This window comes from Gossypium arboreum, chromosome 3, assembly GCF_025698485.1.
Source record: "Gossypium arboreum isolate Shixiya-1 chromosome 3, ASM2569848v2, whole genome shotgun sequence".
Classification (NCBI taxonomy): domain Eukaryota; kingdom Viridiplantae; phylum Streptophyta; class Magnoliopsida; order Malvales; family Malvaceae; genus Gossypium; species Gossypium arboreum.
The window spans coordinates 125465600-125479222 of record NC_069072.1 but is presented as its reverse complement, the minus strand read 5'-3'; the positions used below and the strand labels follow the sequence as shown (position 1 = coordinate 125479222).

General features: G+C 26.8%; 2 protein-coding genes across 2 annotated transcripts; one reads left to right on the top strand and one right to left on the bottom strand.

Annotated features, from left to right (window-relative positions):
- Positions 1 to 2862: 2862 nt before the first annotated feature.
- Positions 2863 to 3829, top strand: LOC108475805 (uncharacterized). The gene is made up of 2 exons (XM_017777780.2): positions 2863 to 3018; positions 3422 to 3829. The coding sequence occupies exons 1-2, from the start codon at positions 2967 to 2969 to the stop codon at positions 3694 to 3696; spliced, it is 327 nt and encodes a 108-aa protein (XP_017633269.1). The 5' UTR covers positions 2863 to 2966; the 3' UTR covers positions 3697 to 3829.
- Positions 3830 to 6563: 2734 nt separating this feature from the next.
- Positions 6564 to 12670, bottom strand: LOC108475010 (uncharacterized). The gene is made up of 8 exons (XM_017777028.2): positions 12446 to 12670; positions 12211 to 12347; positions 11354 to 11445; positions 9217 to 9398; positions 8250 to 8311; positions 7697 to 7745; positions 6896 to 6963; positions 6564 to 6674 (listed from the first exon to the last, which is right to left on the bottom strand). Exons 1-8 carry the CDS (start codon positions 12615 to 12617, stop codon positions 6564 to 6566), a joined length of 873 nt encoding a protein of 290 aa, XP_017632517.1. The 5' UTR covers positions 12618 to 12670.
- Positions 12671 to 13623: the final 953 nt, after the last annotated feature.

Here is a 13623-nt window from a genome sequence, read left to right as displayed (position 1 = left end):
GCAATAATCAAATCAAATCTCGATAAAAAAGGAGTCAATAAAAAGGATGATTTACAACATAGATATGAGTTACGGGTTAGGATCAATAGGATTCACTAAGAGTTAATACAACATGTAAGATGATTAAAGGTTAGGTCGGTTAAATCCTAAATGTCTACATCATCTTAGTATATCAAATCAATAATGTGGTCTTGACATGTATAACCAAAGCAAGTTCTAGAATACCAAATCAAGTCAACATACTCACAACCAAAAATAAAATGAGCACGAATAAATATATGATCTATAGGCTCAAAAAATCACAAAAAAAAATATGGTTTTGATGTCAAACTTGCAAATTTAAATTTTCAAAAATAATTCTTCAGTTCAGGGAGACAACCTAAAATAATAATTTTTGCAAAATAACTTATCATGCTTGACTCTCTCATGTCTTAAAGTATAAATCAAACAATTCACAACAATCCACAAATAAATCCCAAAACAAAATCAATATAAAATCCAAATTAAAAATATTTAACTTTAATTGTAGGTGTACGGAAATTACGTAAGCACAAAAAACAATTCAAGGATTTTATCACATAAACATATAAATAATCTCCCTACACTTAATATGTAGATTGTCCTTAATGTACAAACAAATAGAAATAGAATAAGTGAAATATCATAAGGGAGGGAGAGAACTAAAACTGCCTTGAATTTGGATGAATTCGCCGGAATTGTGAAAACCAAAATCGTAGGCGATTCTAAATAAAGTACATGTTTGAGCAAAATAATAAGAAAATAGAAAAAAAATAAGATATAGAAATTACAAAATAGAAAAAAACAATTGAAAAAATATAACAAAAAATGTGTCAAAACCTCCTTAAAACGAATTTTTTTAACGAAAACGGGAGTCGCCACCAATCTTTTAAAGTGTGATTGGATCACTTTATAAAATGTTTTGGTCTACGAAATTACGAGAAAACAGGTTCGGGAGTCGGTTACGTTCGAGGAAGGATTAGCACCCTCGTAAAGCCCAAATTTGGTACCAAATTGAATAATTTTGTCTTAATGTCAGAAATTTGAAAGAATTTAGAAATGAGATTTCCTTAAAACCGTAATATTTTAAATTAAAAGTATCAAGATTCATTCGTTTCAAAAGAGTACAAACATCACATCCAGCATAATTGGACACGATATCTTTAAACTTTCATAATTGAAATCATCTTGTGATTTGTAAAAAAAATCGTTTAGAAGGATATTTTAGATATTTAGACAAACGAGAAATCGCAACCCAGCCTGTTAGAGCACTACTTCTCAAATTCCTAAATATCAAAATATTGCCTTATTTTTTTAAAAAAATCCTTTTGAAATGAGATATTTTTTGTTTTGAAAATGATGATGTATTTTACAAAAAATTAACATTAAATAAGCCTAGCTACATAATGCATGCTTTTATCATTTTATAGTATAGAGAATAATAAATAATAACATAAATTACATAATATACGTTATCACCTTATGCATGGCCATATATTACATATATATACATGCATTATCGTTATATGCAATATATGCAACAATGGCAAAATAAATTAATACAAATTAAACATACATAATAATATTTTATGCAAATATAACAATATAAAATATTCAATTAAAGATAAATGATATGTAAAATTTAACCTATTAAGCAACGAAAGAAAACCAAAAGCTAAGCAAATTAAAATGTATAAAATTTAAGTTGAATAAAATAAGCTATTTAGAAATATACTAAATAATATAAGAATAATAAAAGAGAGCCCTTTTAAAAAAATGATATATACATATATAAATTATACTATAAAATATAATAACTCAATATGTACGAAAAATAATGTACTAAATATTGCTATTACACTTATAAAAAATAATTTAAGAATGTACATAATTAATAAATAATAAAATAGTATGTATTTCATAATAAAATAAAGATAATGTAAAGAAATATGATAAAATATTTAGTGTATAATATTATTTATAAACAATACAAATCATATGATAAATAAAAAAAATATATATATATAATAAAATGTATAAATATAATATATAAAAAATATCATATGGAGTAAAATATAATATGTAATAAAATAATATGAAAACAAATAATATATAAATATAGTGAAATATATAAAATGTATATAAGATTTATAAGAAACATATATAATAATATAATATTCATAAAAAATTATTATTTTTATACATAATTAACATTTTAAAATATATAATACATATGTTTAAAAATATTTTAATTAGTACAATATAAATGATACATATGTCATATAAAACAATATAATAATATATAATATAATGGATTTTCCATATTTAATAATAATAACATACAATTTTAATATAAAATAATAATATATATTAAATAAATAATAAAATTCAAAATAAATAAATTTATATGTGAAAGGGGACTAAAATTAAAAGTAATTAAAAATTTTGGGGCAAAATTAAAAAAATAAAAGAAAAATTTAGGCCTATTTAAAAAATACATTAAAGCCGAGGGACTCATTGGACAATTTTCCCTAATCCCAAAACGACACCATTTCCACGAATTCAGTTTTAAAGCCACTATGAGGACCAAATTGAATCACAATTAAAATACTAGGGCTAAATCAAAAAATAAATAAAATGAAATTACAAAAATTAAAATTGCGAGAGGACCAATTGGGAAATTACCCCACTTTACGAAAACACGCGGATCCTCCCCGGGTAATCGGGTCAACACACGGATCCTGAGCCTTGAAACGACGTCGTTTTAAGCTTATTGGATTAAACCAAAATGGCACCGTTTCATAGGGCCATATAAACCAAAACTTAAGCCCAAAATTCATTTTACACTGGGTTTTAAAAAAAAAAAGTTTGAAACTCTCTGCAGAGGGGAAGAGAGGGGTTCTGGTCTCGGCCTTTGGCCTCCGAGCAACTCAGCCTCACGCGCCACCATGTACGGTGGTCGGAGGGTTAAAACCCTCACTCTTTTCGATGCAGATTTCGGTATATCTTCTCTCTTTCTTTATTTTTATCTATAAACTAAGCAAAACTACATGTAAAAACCATAAACAATAAAGCAAAACTGAAGAGGAAAATCACCTTTTTCAGAAAGAAAACTACTTTTTGTATATATCTGTGGTAAACTTTTACAATTGTTCGTAGAATCTTTGTATACAAGTTTGATGTTTCTCTCTATCCTTCGTGTGTTTTGCTCTCTGCGTTCGTGTGTAAAATCGTAAGTGTTTTTGTGGGTGTCTTCTGTGTGTAAAAAAAATCTCTCTGTCCTTTTTTACAGATTTGAAGAAAGGCCTTATAGCCCTAGTCTGTTATGGTTTAGGAAAGAAATCAAAGATTTCTTTCCATGTTTGCCTTGGTTTTCTGTCATTGTTTCCTCTTTTGTTCGCAGGTAAACCGCGAGGATCTCGTTCTATCACTGATGTCTGCGCGCTGATAGAGCCAACGCCGGATCGTAGCGCGAGGAGATCTGACGATTCTGGCGTGATTTGCGCATCAATGGTGGCGAGATGTACGATGGCAGAGTCGAGAAATCATGGCGCGCTTGGTGGTGACGATTGGGCCATTGAATCTGCGCGAGATGAAAGGTCGCGTCGCTTAGAGTGCCCGAAGCTTCCAGAACTTCATTGCGGCGCTGAATTCTCAGGAAACCCTAGGGTTTCCTGAGATGTTTTTACAGCTTTGGGCCTTTTGGGCCCCGTGTAAGCCTGGGTCAAGGTGTTGGGTTATTTTTGGGGTGTAAATGAGTCCAATAGGTTTAGGCTGTTTGGATTTGGGCTTTAGCACTGTAAACGGACGGTTTATAAAATAAATGGACTTTATTTTTTTATTTTAGTTTAAGGACCGGGCGAATTTGGGCTCTTACAAAATGCATAATAAAATAAAATAAAATAAAATAAAATATATAAATCCAAAATCGACTTCAATGGTGTTTTTTGAGTTGTTTTCTTGACTATTCTATGATGATTCACTCATGTCTTCTTATTTTTGTCATATATAGGTCTCAAAATGCCCAAAAACCTTAAAATCGTATTTCCTTGCAATTTAGAGTCCAAATTTGCTAAATTGACATGGCTTGCCACATGACCATGTGACAGCCCGTGTGACTTACATGGCCGTGTGGAATGTTCTAGCTCGTGTGGCTTTTGTAACTTGCTCCGATTTTTAGGTTTAACACGTCGATGCATATAGTCCATGCACATCAACATGTACCCTACTCTGGGTTTAACGCGTGCTCATACGATATGGGTTCGGCTATATGATAATTTGAACCTACATCGTACAATCTCATAGAATTATGCAATGTGGGTTTGCCTATATGATGGTGCGAACTTACATCATACAGTCTCATAGAATTATACAATGTGAGTTTCCTATATGACGGTGCGAACCTATATTGTGCAGCCTCATAGAAGGGTAAGCGAATTCAAAGTGCGAATTGTGTAGAATATGGGTTAGGACCCAATCGAGTAACGAGTCGGTAATAGTGAGTACCATAGCACCTATAATATTTTTATTTAATTAATTCAAATAAATTTAATTATTTCTCTCAATTAAGTATGAACCAATTAAGTGTATATATAACTTAAAATAAAAAACAACCAATTAGCAGTAGTATGATCATCTCATACCTGATTGAGTTTTTGTTTTTTCTCCATATATTTTTATTGATACGAAGTTAGAGGGTTGATTATTGTGAGAGATTTACATTGAGTCTAAGGTGTTGAGACACACAAAATGGGAGGTTTCTTTGTTCTTAAGAGAGTTTATCTCCTTTCCTAAGGAGGAAGGGTCATTTTATAGGGAAAATGCCTTGAGTGTTCTGTATGTGAGCCCTAGAGAATAGTGGCCCAGTTTTATAGACCTACAATTAAGGTTAAGGGGCCACGTGACTAGACGAGAATGGTTGTTCAGTTTGTGGTTGATAGCAGGAGGCCATTGCTTGGGATGTGATAGATGTGACGAGATAGATCTTTGATATTGGGATCGATAGGGGTAGTTCCTTAGGTGGGCGAACCTATGTATTAATGAGTCATTGTGTTGGATGGATGCTCTAAGCCAAGCCGGGTTTGGCGAGCATCCCTTCGTGGGGATGTCACATAACAATTTTATAACTTATTAATTTTAGTACAAGAAATACGATAATTCTCTTTTTATGAAAAGAATGTGATAGCGTTATGATTGAATACATATAAAAAAAAAAAAACTAGATACTTCAACTAGATGTATCCATGTGCTACAAGTCAATTTTAAAAAAATTCCCAAGCTTAAGCTTGAGCTCGAGCCCAACCTAGCCTAACCCACCAACAAGCTCATGTTATTGTCTAAAAAATAAAATATTAAAAAATATAATTTTATATTAATAATTTATGCATCTATACTATATATAAAATGATTGATTAAATTGGTTTCATGAGTCAACTCGACACCAACTCAACTATGAAATTACTAAAATACTCTTACATTGAAGTGTAGTTTCATCTTTTCATACTTTTCTATAATTTTCAAATAAAACAACTGGAAAACATTATTTCAGAATTGAATACAAGACCAACAAATTCATATAATAAAACCCTTGCCACTCCACTAATCATCATCTATTAATATAATTTTTTAATATGAAATATTTTTGTTCGCCCACATTATTGGTGTGACAAAATTTATGCCTCGCTTGGTAGACCATTGAAAAAAATCATTGAAAATTAATATTTTCAATAATTTAATTTTTACACATGTTTAATAATCTAAAATAAAAACAATCTGATAGAACTTTTCTAGAAAAAAATGTGAAAAATAATTAGATTTATCATTTGATGGAGAATATTTTCAATTAATTAAATTTTAATTTATTTATTTTAATATTATATTATCTTATAAAAATTACATTTAAAATTTGATTTTGTGTAGAATAAGGTAAAATGTGTAATAGTTAAAAGGATAAAATGTAAATTTTATTTATTTTATAATTTAAAATCTATATTTATCAAACAATTTAATTATATGTCATAACTAATTTTAAATAATACATCAAACAATTTTATAACATAAATTTTAATATTTAATTTTTCAACCTTTATTTTTAAATTTTATAATTTAATTTAAATTTGATTGATGTGACCTGAACTGAAAATAAAATATCTTCACCATGGCCTATGAATAGGTTTAACGTCAACTAAAGTAGTGATGCAATTACAAAAAATTTACGTTATTTATCAAATCTATAAGTGACATTGGTTAATCATTAATTAAATTCCAAATATTATAACCAATCACATAATGCTTCATTTAATATTTAATAAATTATTTTGATACAAACAAATACCATTTTCATAAATTTTTTTGATGAATTACAATAATAGGGTAAAGCCCGAACAACAAACGTGATTAACGCGACTTAAACCTAGACCACAATTGAAGCAATGAATCTTTATCTATCAAGTCATCACATGAAGTTTCATTTGCATAAAATTTTATTCTATAATTTATTTCAAAAACACATCATTATTTTTTATTTTACAAATTGATGGCCAAAGTTAAGCAAACTTCATCTTAGAAGCACGTCTCAGCTTCTCCTTTCGCATCCGTCGCGCCTTTAAAACCACCCGAAATGCAATTACCTTTCTCCTGAACCACCCTATCTCCTTCTGAACAACAAATGAATTATTATTATACCAAATTCGATAAATTATAAAATAACTTTCAGATTTGACCATATCCTACTGGTTTATATGTATTATTTTGATCTTCAATCCGTACTAAATAATTTAGATTATGTTCTAGTTAAAATTTCAATGCATTTCGATTTATTTTTATCAGTTGATAATAAAATTTGCTTTTTAAATAAGATAATTATGAAATCTTATACCCATTTCTCCGGTTCGAACTTCTCTAACTCGTCAAAGGCCAAAGGAAGGACGACGTTGAGCAACTCCTCTGAATTATATGTTCAAAACAACTAGCATGTTAGTTTAAATATTATAAGTAACTAATACATGTAAAATTCTTAATTACTATCAAATTAATACCTTCTTTCATTTAGAGAAGTAAACTATGTATATGAAAATACAAAAAATATCATAAGGTTAATTATATCATAGCAACTCAATTTTGAATAACAACTTAAATTAATTTTAAAACATTATAATTAAGTCTTTTAAAGTATTAGTATCGTATTAATAAGGTTTTTTTTAATATTGTTATTAGTTTAGATGTTAATTTCAACTTAAATTTAATATTGAATATATTTAAAATACATGAATAAATTATAAATATGCATTTACCTATTATGTAGGCAAATTAGATATGCCATGCTAAAAAGATAACCTTTATAAGTTTTATTGACATTATCTTGTTTTTTAACATATCAAACCAAAGTTGTCCATGTGTAGGTATACGCATATCTACATTTAATCCACATATTTTAAATATACTCAATACCAAATTTAAACTAACCTTTAACGCTTAAATTGACTACTAGATTGATGAAAAGATTTTATTAATGCAATATTAATACTTGGAAGACTTAATTTTATATTTTAAAATTTATATACCAATTGAAAGTCTAGATGGGTTAAAATTGTTTCTTCTTTCACACCAATCTTGTGTAAATATTTACTCGAAATCATAACAAAAGGATTGATACGAACAATATATAAAGATCATATACCATCGCTATAAGCCTTTTTCTTGGGGAAGCAACCTGTCTGAATAGTATCCTGCTTAGAAGAAAAAGCGTTATGATTAAACATGTGCATAGAAAGATTACCACAATATAATGAGATTTAAATTTAATATCATAAAATTGATAGATACTTACATATAATGAGATTTAAATTTAATATAATGATATTTAAATATTTGATTTTATATAACAATGTAAAAAGATAAAAGAATATCTTCATGATAATATGTCTTGAAAATAACTATATTTTTTAGTTATTTGCAATTGAGTTAGAATTTGATTAGGTGTGACACTAGAGGGGTAGGCACAGCCTTTGGCCCCCTCTTAAAATGAAAATTTTGTATTTTATTTTTTTTTAATAATTCAAAATGTTATAAATTAATATGAACCTAATTGATAAATAACACCAATTTAAATAAAATTGTAAATAATAATATAGATATATATTATCTACCATTATAAAATAATGAATGAACCTATTTATAAATAAATTTTAAATTTAAATAAGGTATGTTGTGAAATCATATGCCCAATTTACCTTTTTGCGCTTCTGCAGTATCCTTTCATAGGCCAAAAGAATGTTGATGTTGCGCAAGTCCTCTGAATCATATGTTCAAAACAACTAGGAGGTTATAAGTTCTGCTCAGGTTTTAATTGATTTGTTAAATTAGTAGTATCCTATCAATTAAATTTTTTTATTAATATAATTATTAAGTTGGGTGTTGATTGTCAACTTAAATATGACGTAAAGAGAGAAAGATATAACCATCGTAAATTTTATTCACACTATTTATTTGTTTGTAACATGTTAGACTCGAATATATACATTTATCTACAATTTGATTCACGTCATGTTCAATTCAAGATGAAAGTGGTTATTAAATTGATGGAATGACAAAATTGATATAATACTAATATTTTGAGGATGTTTGGAGTAATTGATCTAATTGTTGGAAAATATAGATATCACATATATAATAAGAGTAATTACATGTTATTATTTATTATCATAATTGATTAGCCTAAATAAAAATGATCTAATTTGGTTAAGGTGTTTATTGGGCTTTAATTATAACATAAAGTATAGGTCAAATATGTGTAGATACTCTAGTAACTAATTAATTGATGATGGGTTAAATAGAAATTAGGGCTAATATGCCAAAATTATATACTAGGGTTATGGTCCCCAAATTACACACAAGCTAACTTTTCTAATATCATTTTTAGAAAAGATAGAGCCACCTTCTCTATATTTCTTGTGTGTTAATTTGGAAGATCAAAACTCTAAGATCTGTAAATTTCAAGAAATCGATGAATTCAGGTATGTTTTCGCATCTAATTTTATTTTTTATTTAGATTTATTCTTGATGATTTGACATGATAAATTATAGTTTACAGTTTTAGATATTTTACGGTTCTAACACTAATATCTTACTTAACATTTTGACTTTCACCTAAAATGGTAAGAAAATGATTGATATGAAAGATGAGTAAAGATGAAATACCATTGCGTTTGGTGATGGTGCTATTGGCTTGAAAGTTGGATTGGAGTACGGGTCGTGCTTTGTGGTAAATATAAAACAGCTTTTTTACGGCAGTGATATCTGCTTCACTTTGAGAATCCAATGCTATCTTGAAATGAGGCAACCTCCTTGCAAGGTAAAACTGCAAATCCTGTCTAAGCTTCCTGTTAAGATTTGCAAGTGATTATTCACTTAGAATAATACCAAAAAAAATAAAAGCATTAAAAGTTTAGGTAATTCATTTTAAAGAATTCTCATGTGTTGTTTGCTTTAAAAAATTTTAATTATTAAAATTTCACTAGTTGAATTTTTTTTAATATAATATTGAGCGTAAAGGATGAAGGTTACACGGTTTGAACCTATGCTATATTTTAATTACAATATCGGATTTTACCATTATATATGTTGTTCATTTAAATTTGAATAATTTAACAAAAGGTGTATATATGTCAAAAAAAGTTTATTAACTAAAATAATCAATTAAGTTCTTTCAGTAAATGAAATTTGTGGTTGACCAAATTATTAAAATAAATTGATAGACTAATTAGATGGTAAGACACGACAGCTTCGGTTTAACATAATATTTTCTCATGAAAATGATTAAAATAATTAAAAATATAAAAATTATTAAATATTAAAAATATATATTAAAATTGATTTAAATTTATAAAATTATAAAAAATAATAACATAAATATTATAGAAATCTAATAAATTGTAATAAATTTTATTTTTTATAAAATTAATAAACATATTTAAAATTTTATAAAACTTATAAAAATAGTAAAATATTATAAAATATTAAAAGTGATATAAACTTGTAAAATTTATTTAAAAAATCATAAAAACTTGAACTAGACCGGTTAGACTGAAATCGACAAGGGTGCTAATCTGGAGAAAATCATTAGATTGGTTAACTTGAGAACCAGGCGGTTGAATCGTTTTTTATATATTTTATTTAATTGAATTAGATGGAGTAGTCAAACTGGTCAAACCAATGGTCTAACTGGTTCGACCTCCGATTTGGTTCTAAAAACATTGGCCAAAATATTTCATATTGACATATGTTATAGTTGGATAATAGAATTTTGGTTTAATAGTACCTAACTTTACAAAAATACTTTATATCATACCATACTTAGTATATAATTTTAACTTTTCAATGTGTAAACTACGGAGATAAATTTTTAATTATTAATAATAATTCATCAATAAAAGGAGAGGGTCCTACAATTATTTTTTTATTTGTGGAATATCAACAATATTTTATTCAATATGAAAATGATCATAATGATATGATGATTTTTATCATTATCTAACGGTTGGTATGATGTCATGTGTTTATTATGATTTTAGGGTTTAAATAATTTTTTAATAATTTTTACAATTTATTATATTATTCATAAGTTTTTATACAAATTTTAAATATATTTTTATTAGTTTTATATTTTTTAGAATTTTTATATTTTTATGATATTTATTAGTTTTATGATTTTTATAATTTTAAAAGTTTATGTCAATTTTACTTTTTTAATATTTATATTTTTTACGTTTTTATAGTTTTAAATTTTTTATGATTTATTACAATTTTATACATTTTATATAAAATTTAAATATTTTATTTATTTTATAATTTATTATAACATTTTTATATATTTTTAATTTTTATAAGTTTATATAAATTTTAATATTTTTAAATCTTTAATAATTTATAATTTATATATTTTTCTGATTTTTATAATTTTTTTTATGATTTTTATGAGAAAATATTATGTTAAACTAAAAGATGTTACATGTCACCATTTGATTTGTCTATCAATTTATTTTAATGGTCAACATGGTCAACTAAATATTTCATTAACGGATGAGCCTACTTGACTATTTTAGTTAACGGTGGGGCTCAATTAGGTGCGAAATATGAGGGTTTAATTGAATTTTTTTCATATTTTTAAAGGGTTTCTTTTACATATAAGCCTTAAAAAATTTACATACTTAAAAATAACATTTTAATTTTAATTTTAAATAAATTAATAAAATAATAATTTTTAAATTTTTATTAAAATTATACAATATGAGATGAAAAACATAAACATAAGAAAGAAAGGCTTGGAAATATTTACCTGTCAAGTATAACTGCCTTACAAGATGCTGCCTCTTTTATAACAATACCCTTAATAGAAGCTCCACCTATAATTTTAACTTCAGCCCTTACCTATAATGATAAATTTGTTACTGCGTTAGATTATACATTTTCATAAGCGCCCAAACGTAGTTGTCTTTAGTTTCTTTGATAAAATAAAGGTTGAGTTGAAAGCTTAAAAAGATTTTTTTTTAAATTTAAAAATTAGAATTAGAGTTAAATTGATAAATTTTATAAATGTTGAGGTTTAAAATTATTGATTTTTACTAAAGAATTGAACAAAACTATAAATTCTGTAACCATTGAGGGCTAAATTTTTGAAATTTTTATATTTAAGATCAAATTAATAGAAAGTGTAAAAGTTAGAGAGTTAAATTTGTTATTATACTAATAGAAACAACTCACGTCAGCTATTTGTAACTCATTTAGCTGCAACTAACGATAAAGTGATTAAATCGACAAATTTAATTGTTAGGTGACCAAAATAAAATCAAAAACATAATTAGATGACTATTTTTATAGTTTACCCTTATTTATATTATCATTTTATAATTATTTATCTTTTAACTATGAAAATGATCCTATAAATTACACAACCATCCAATTATTTATCTAGATTATTATAATTATCTAATAGCCACATTGAGTTCTAACTAAATTTGAAGTCATACTCCTAAACTTGTCAATGCTTTTTATTTGTACAACTCAAACTTAAAATCTTACTTAAAAAATATCAAATTCCTTATCTTTGGACCCAACAAGAATTGGTGGTATTTTTGAAGTTAGACATTTATATTTATAGATGATATGTATGTAATAATGTAGGAAAATTAGTACCCCTTGGCGTTCACAATCTTGAGCACTTTGGTGGAGCATACGAACATATGTATCAACCTTCTTTGAGATTTCTTCATGCATGGCACAGATGCTCGTTTCAAAAGTACTTAGAAGCGATGCTTTGCTTTGATAACCCACTACAATATATCCCAGCCACACCAAGAACATTAAAGTGTAAAAGAGAAGATGAAAATGAATATTACCAACATGTTTGAGCAACTCATCGAGCACTTACAGGGGAGAGTCACTTTGCCCAAAATTCCAAGTACAACAAGCGTATCACCATTCACCAGAATATCGCCTCGAGCTCGAACATTAGAGATGGTGGCGCTAAGCTCACGTTGGTTAAGATCCTTAGTGGCATCAAGCGCAATAGCAACCCGAGATGGTGAAGGGTTAGTGCCCATATTAATATGGTATTGTTATGCAGGCAGATGTGGTGGAAGTGTTTCTTTTGAGTATGGTTGATATAATTATGGAGAGTATGGGTCCTTCATATAGAAGCGTGAAAAAAAAAATGGCCTATTGGAGATTGGCATTGATAGATGAGGAAGATTCTTGCCAAAAGTCAAACTAGATATACTTTTGGTTTTCTTATGCATTTTGTCTTGAGATGGAAGGTGTTTCTTTCATTTATTCTGTATCTTGTTTGATAGTTGGTTCGTTGTTTTCATTATGAGGTATTTTTAGCCTCTTTTTTAATAGAAGCACTATAGTGATCGAGAGAAAGAATGCTTCACATCCAATAAAATAGTGGGTGAATGTACCATTTATAACAAAAAATATATAGTTTGACATTTCACAAGAATCTTCCATATCCATCAATGTAATTCTCCCATAGGTCATGTTTATTTTCAACCTAAAGAGCAGCTATTACATTTAGGCTCAGCAAATTTAATTTGATTCGAAAAATTAAAAAAAAAAATGAATTTCAAGTTAATTAAATTGTGTTATTCGAGTTATTTAAATTATTCAAGTCAACTCAAATAACTTGAGTCGAGTTTCGATTTCAGGTCGAGTTGAATTCCACAGTTCGAATAATTCGAATAACAGATTCGTGTAGATACCCTTTTGGTCTCTCATCAACTTTAAAAATAAGCAAATTGGTCTCTTTCAAAAAAAATTATAAAATAATTCAAAATAATTTTTAAAATTCAAAATATTTATAACAATTTCAAAATTTATATTTTAAAAAATTTAAAAATATATAAAAGTTAATATTTTAAAAATTTCCTAAAACAATAATTTTGGAACCTAGTTAATGATTCAAAGTGATCATACTCAAGTATCTTTTTATTATTATTTTGATTTGGAAATTTTTTCAAATATATATTATTTCAAACTTATGTGCTCTAACATAAAATTAGTTATCTTGTAATAATATTTTTATTTGACATGTTTCAATTTTTTAAT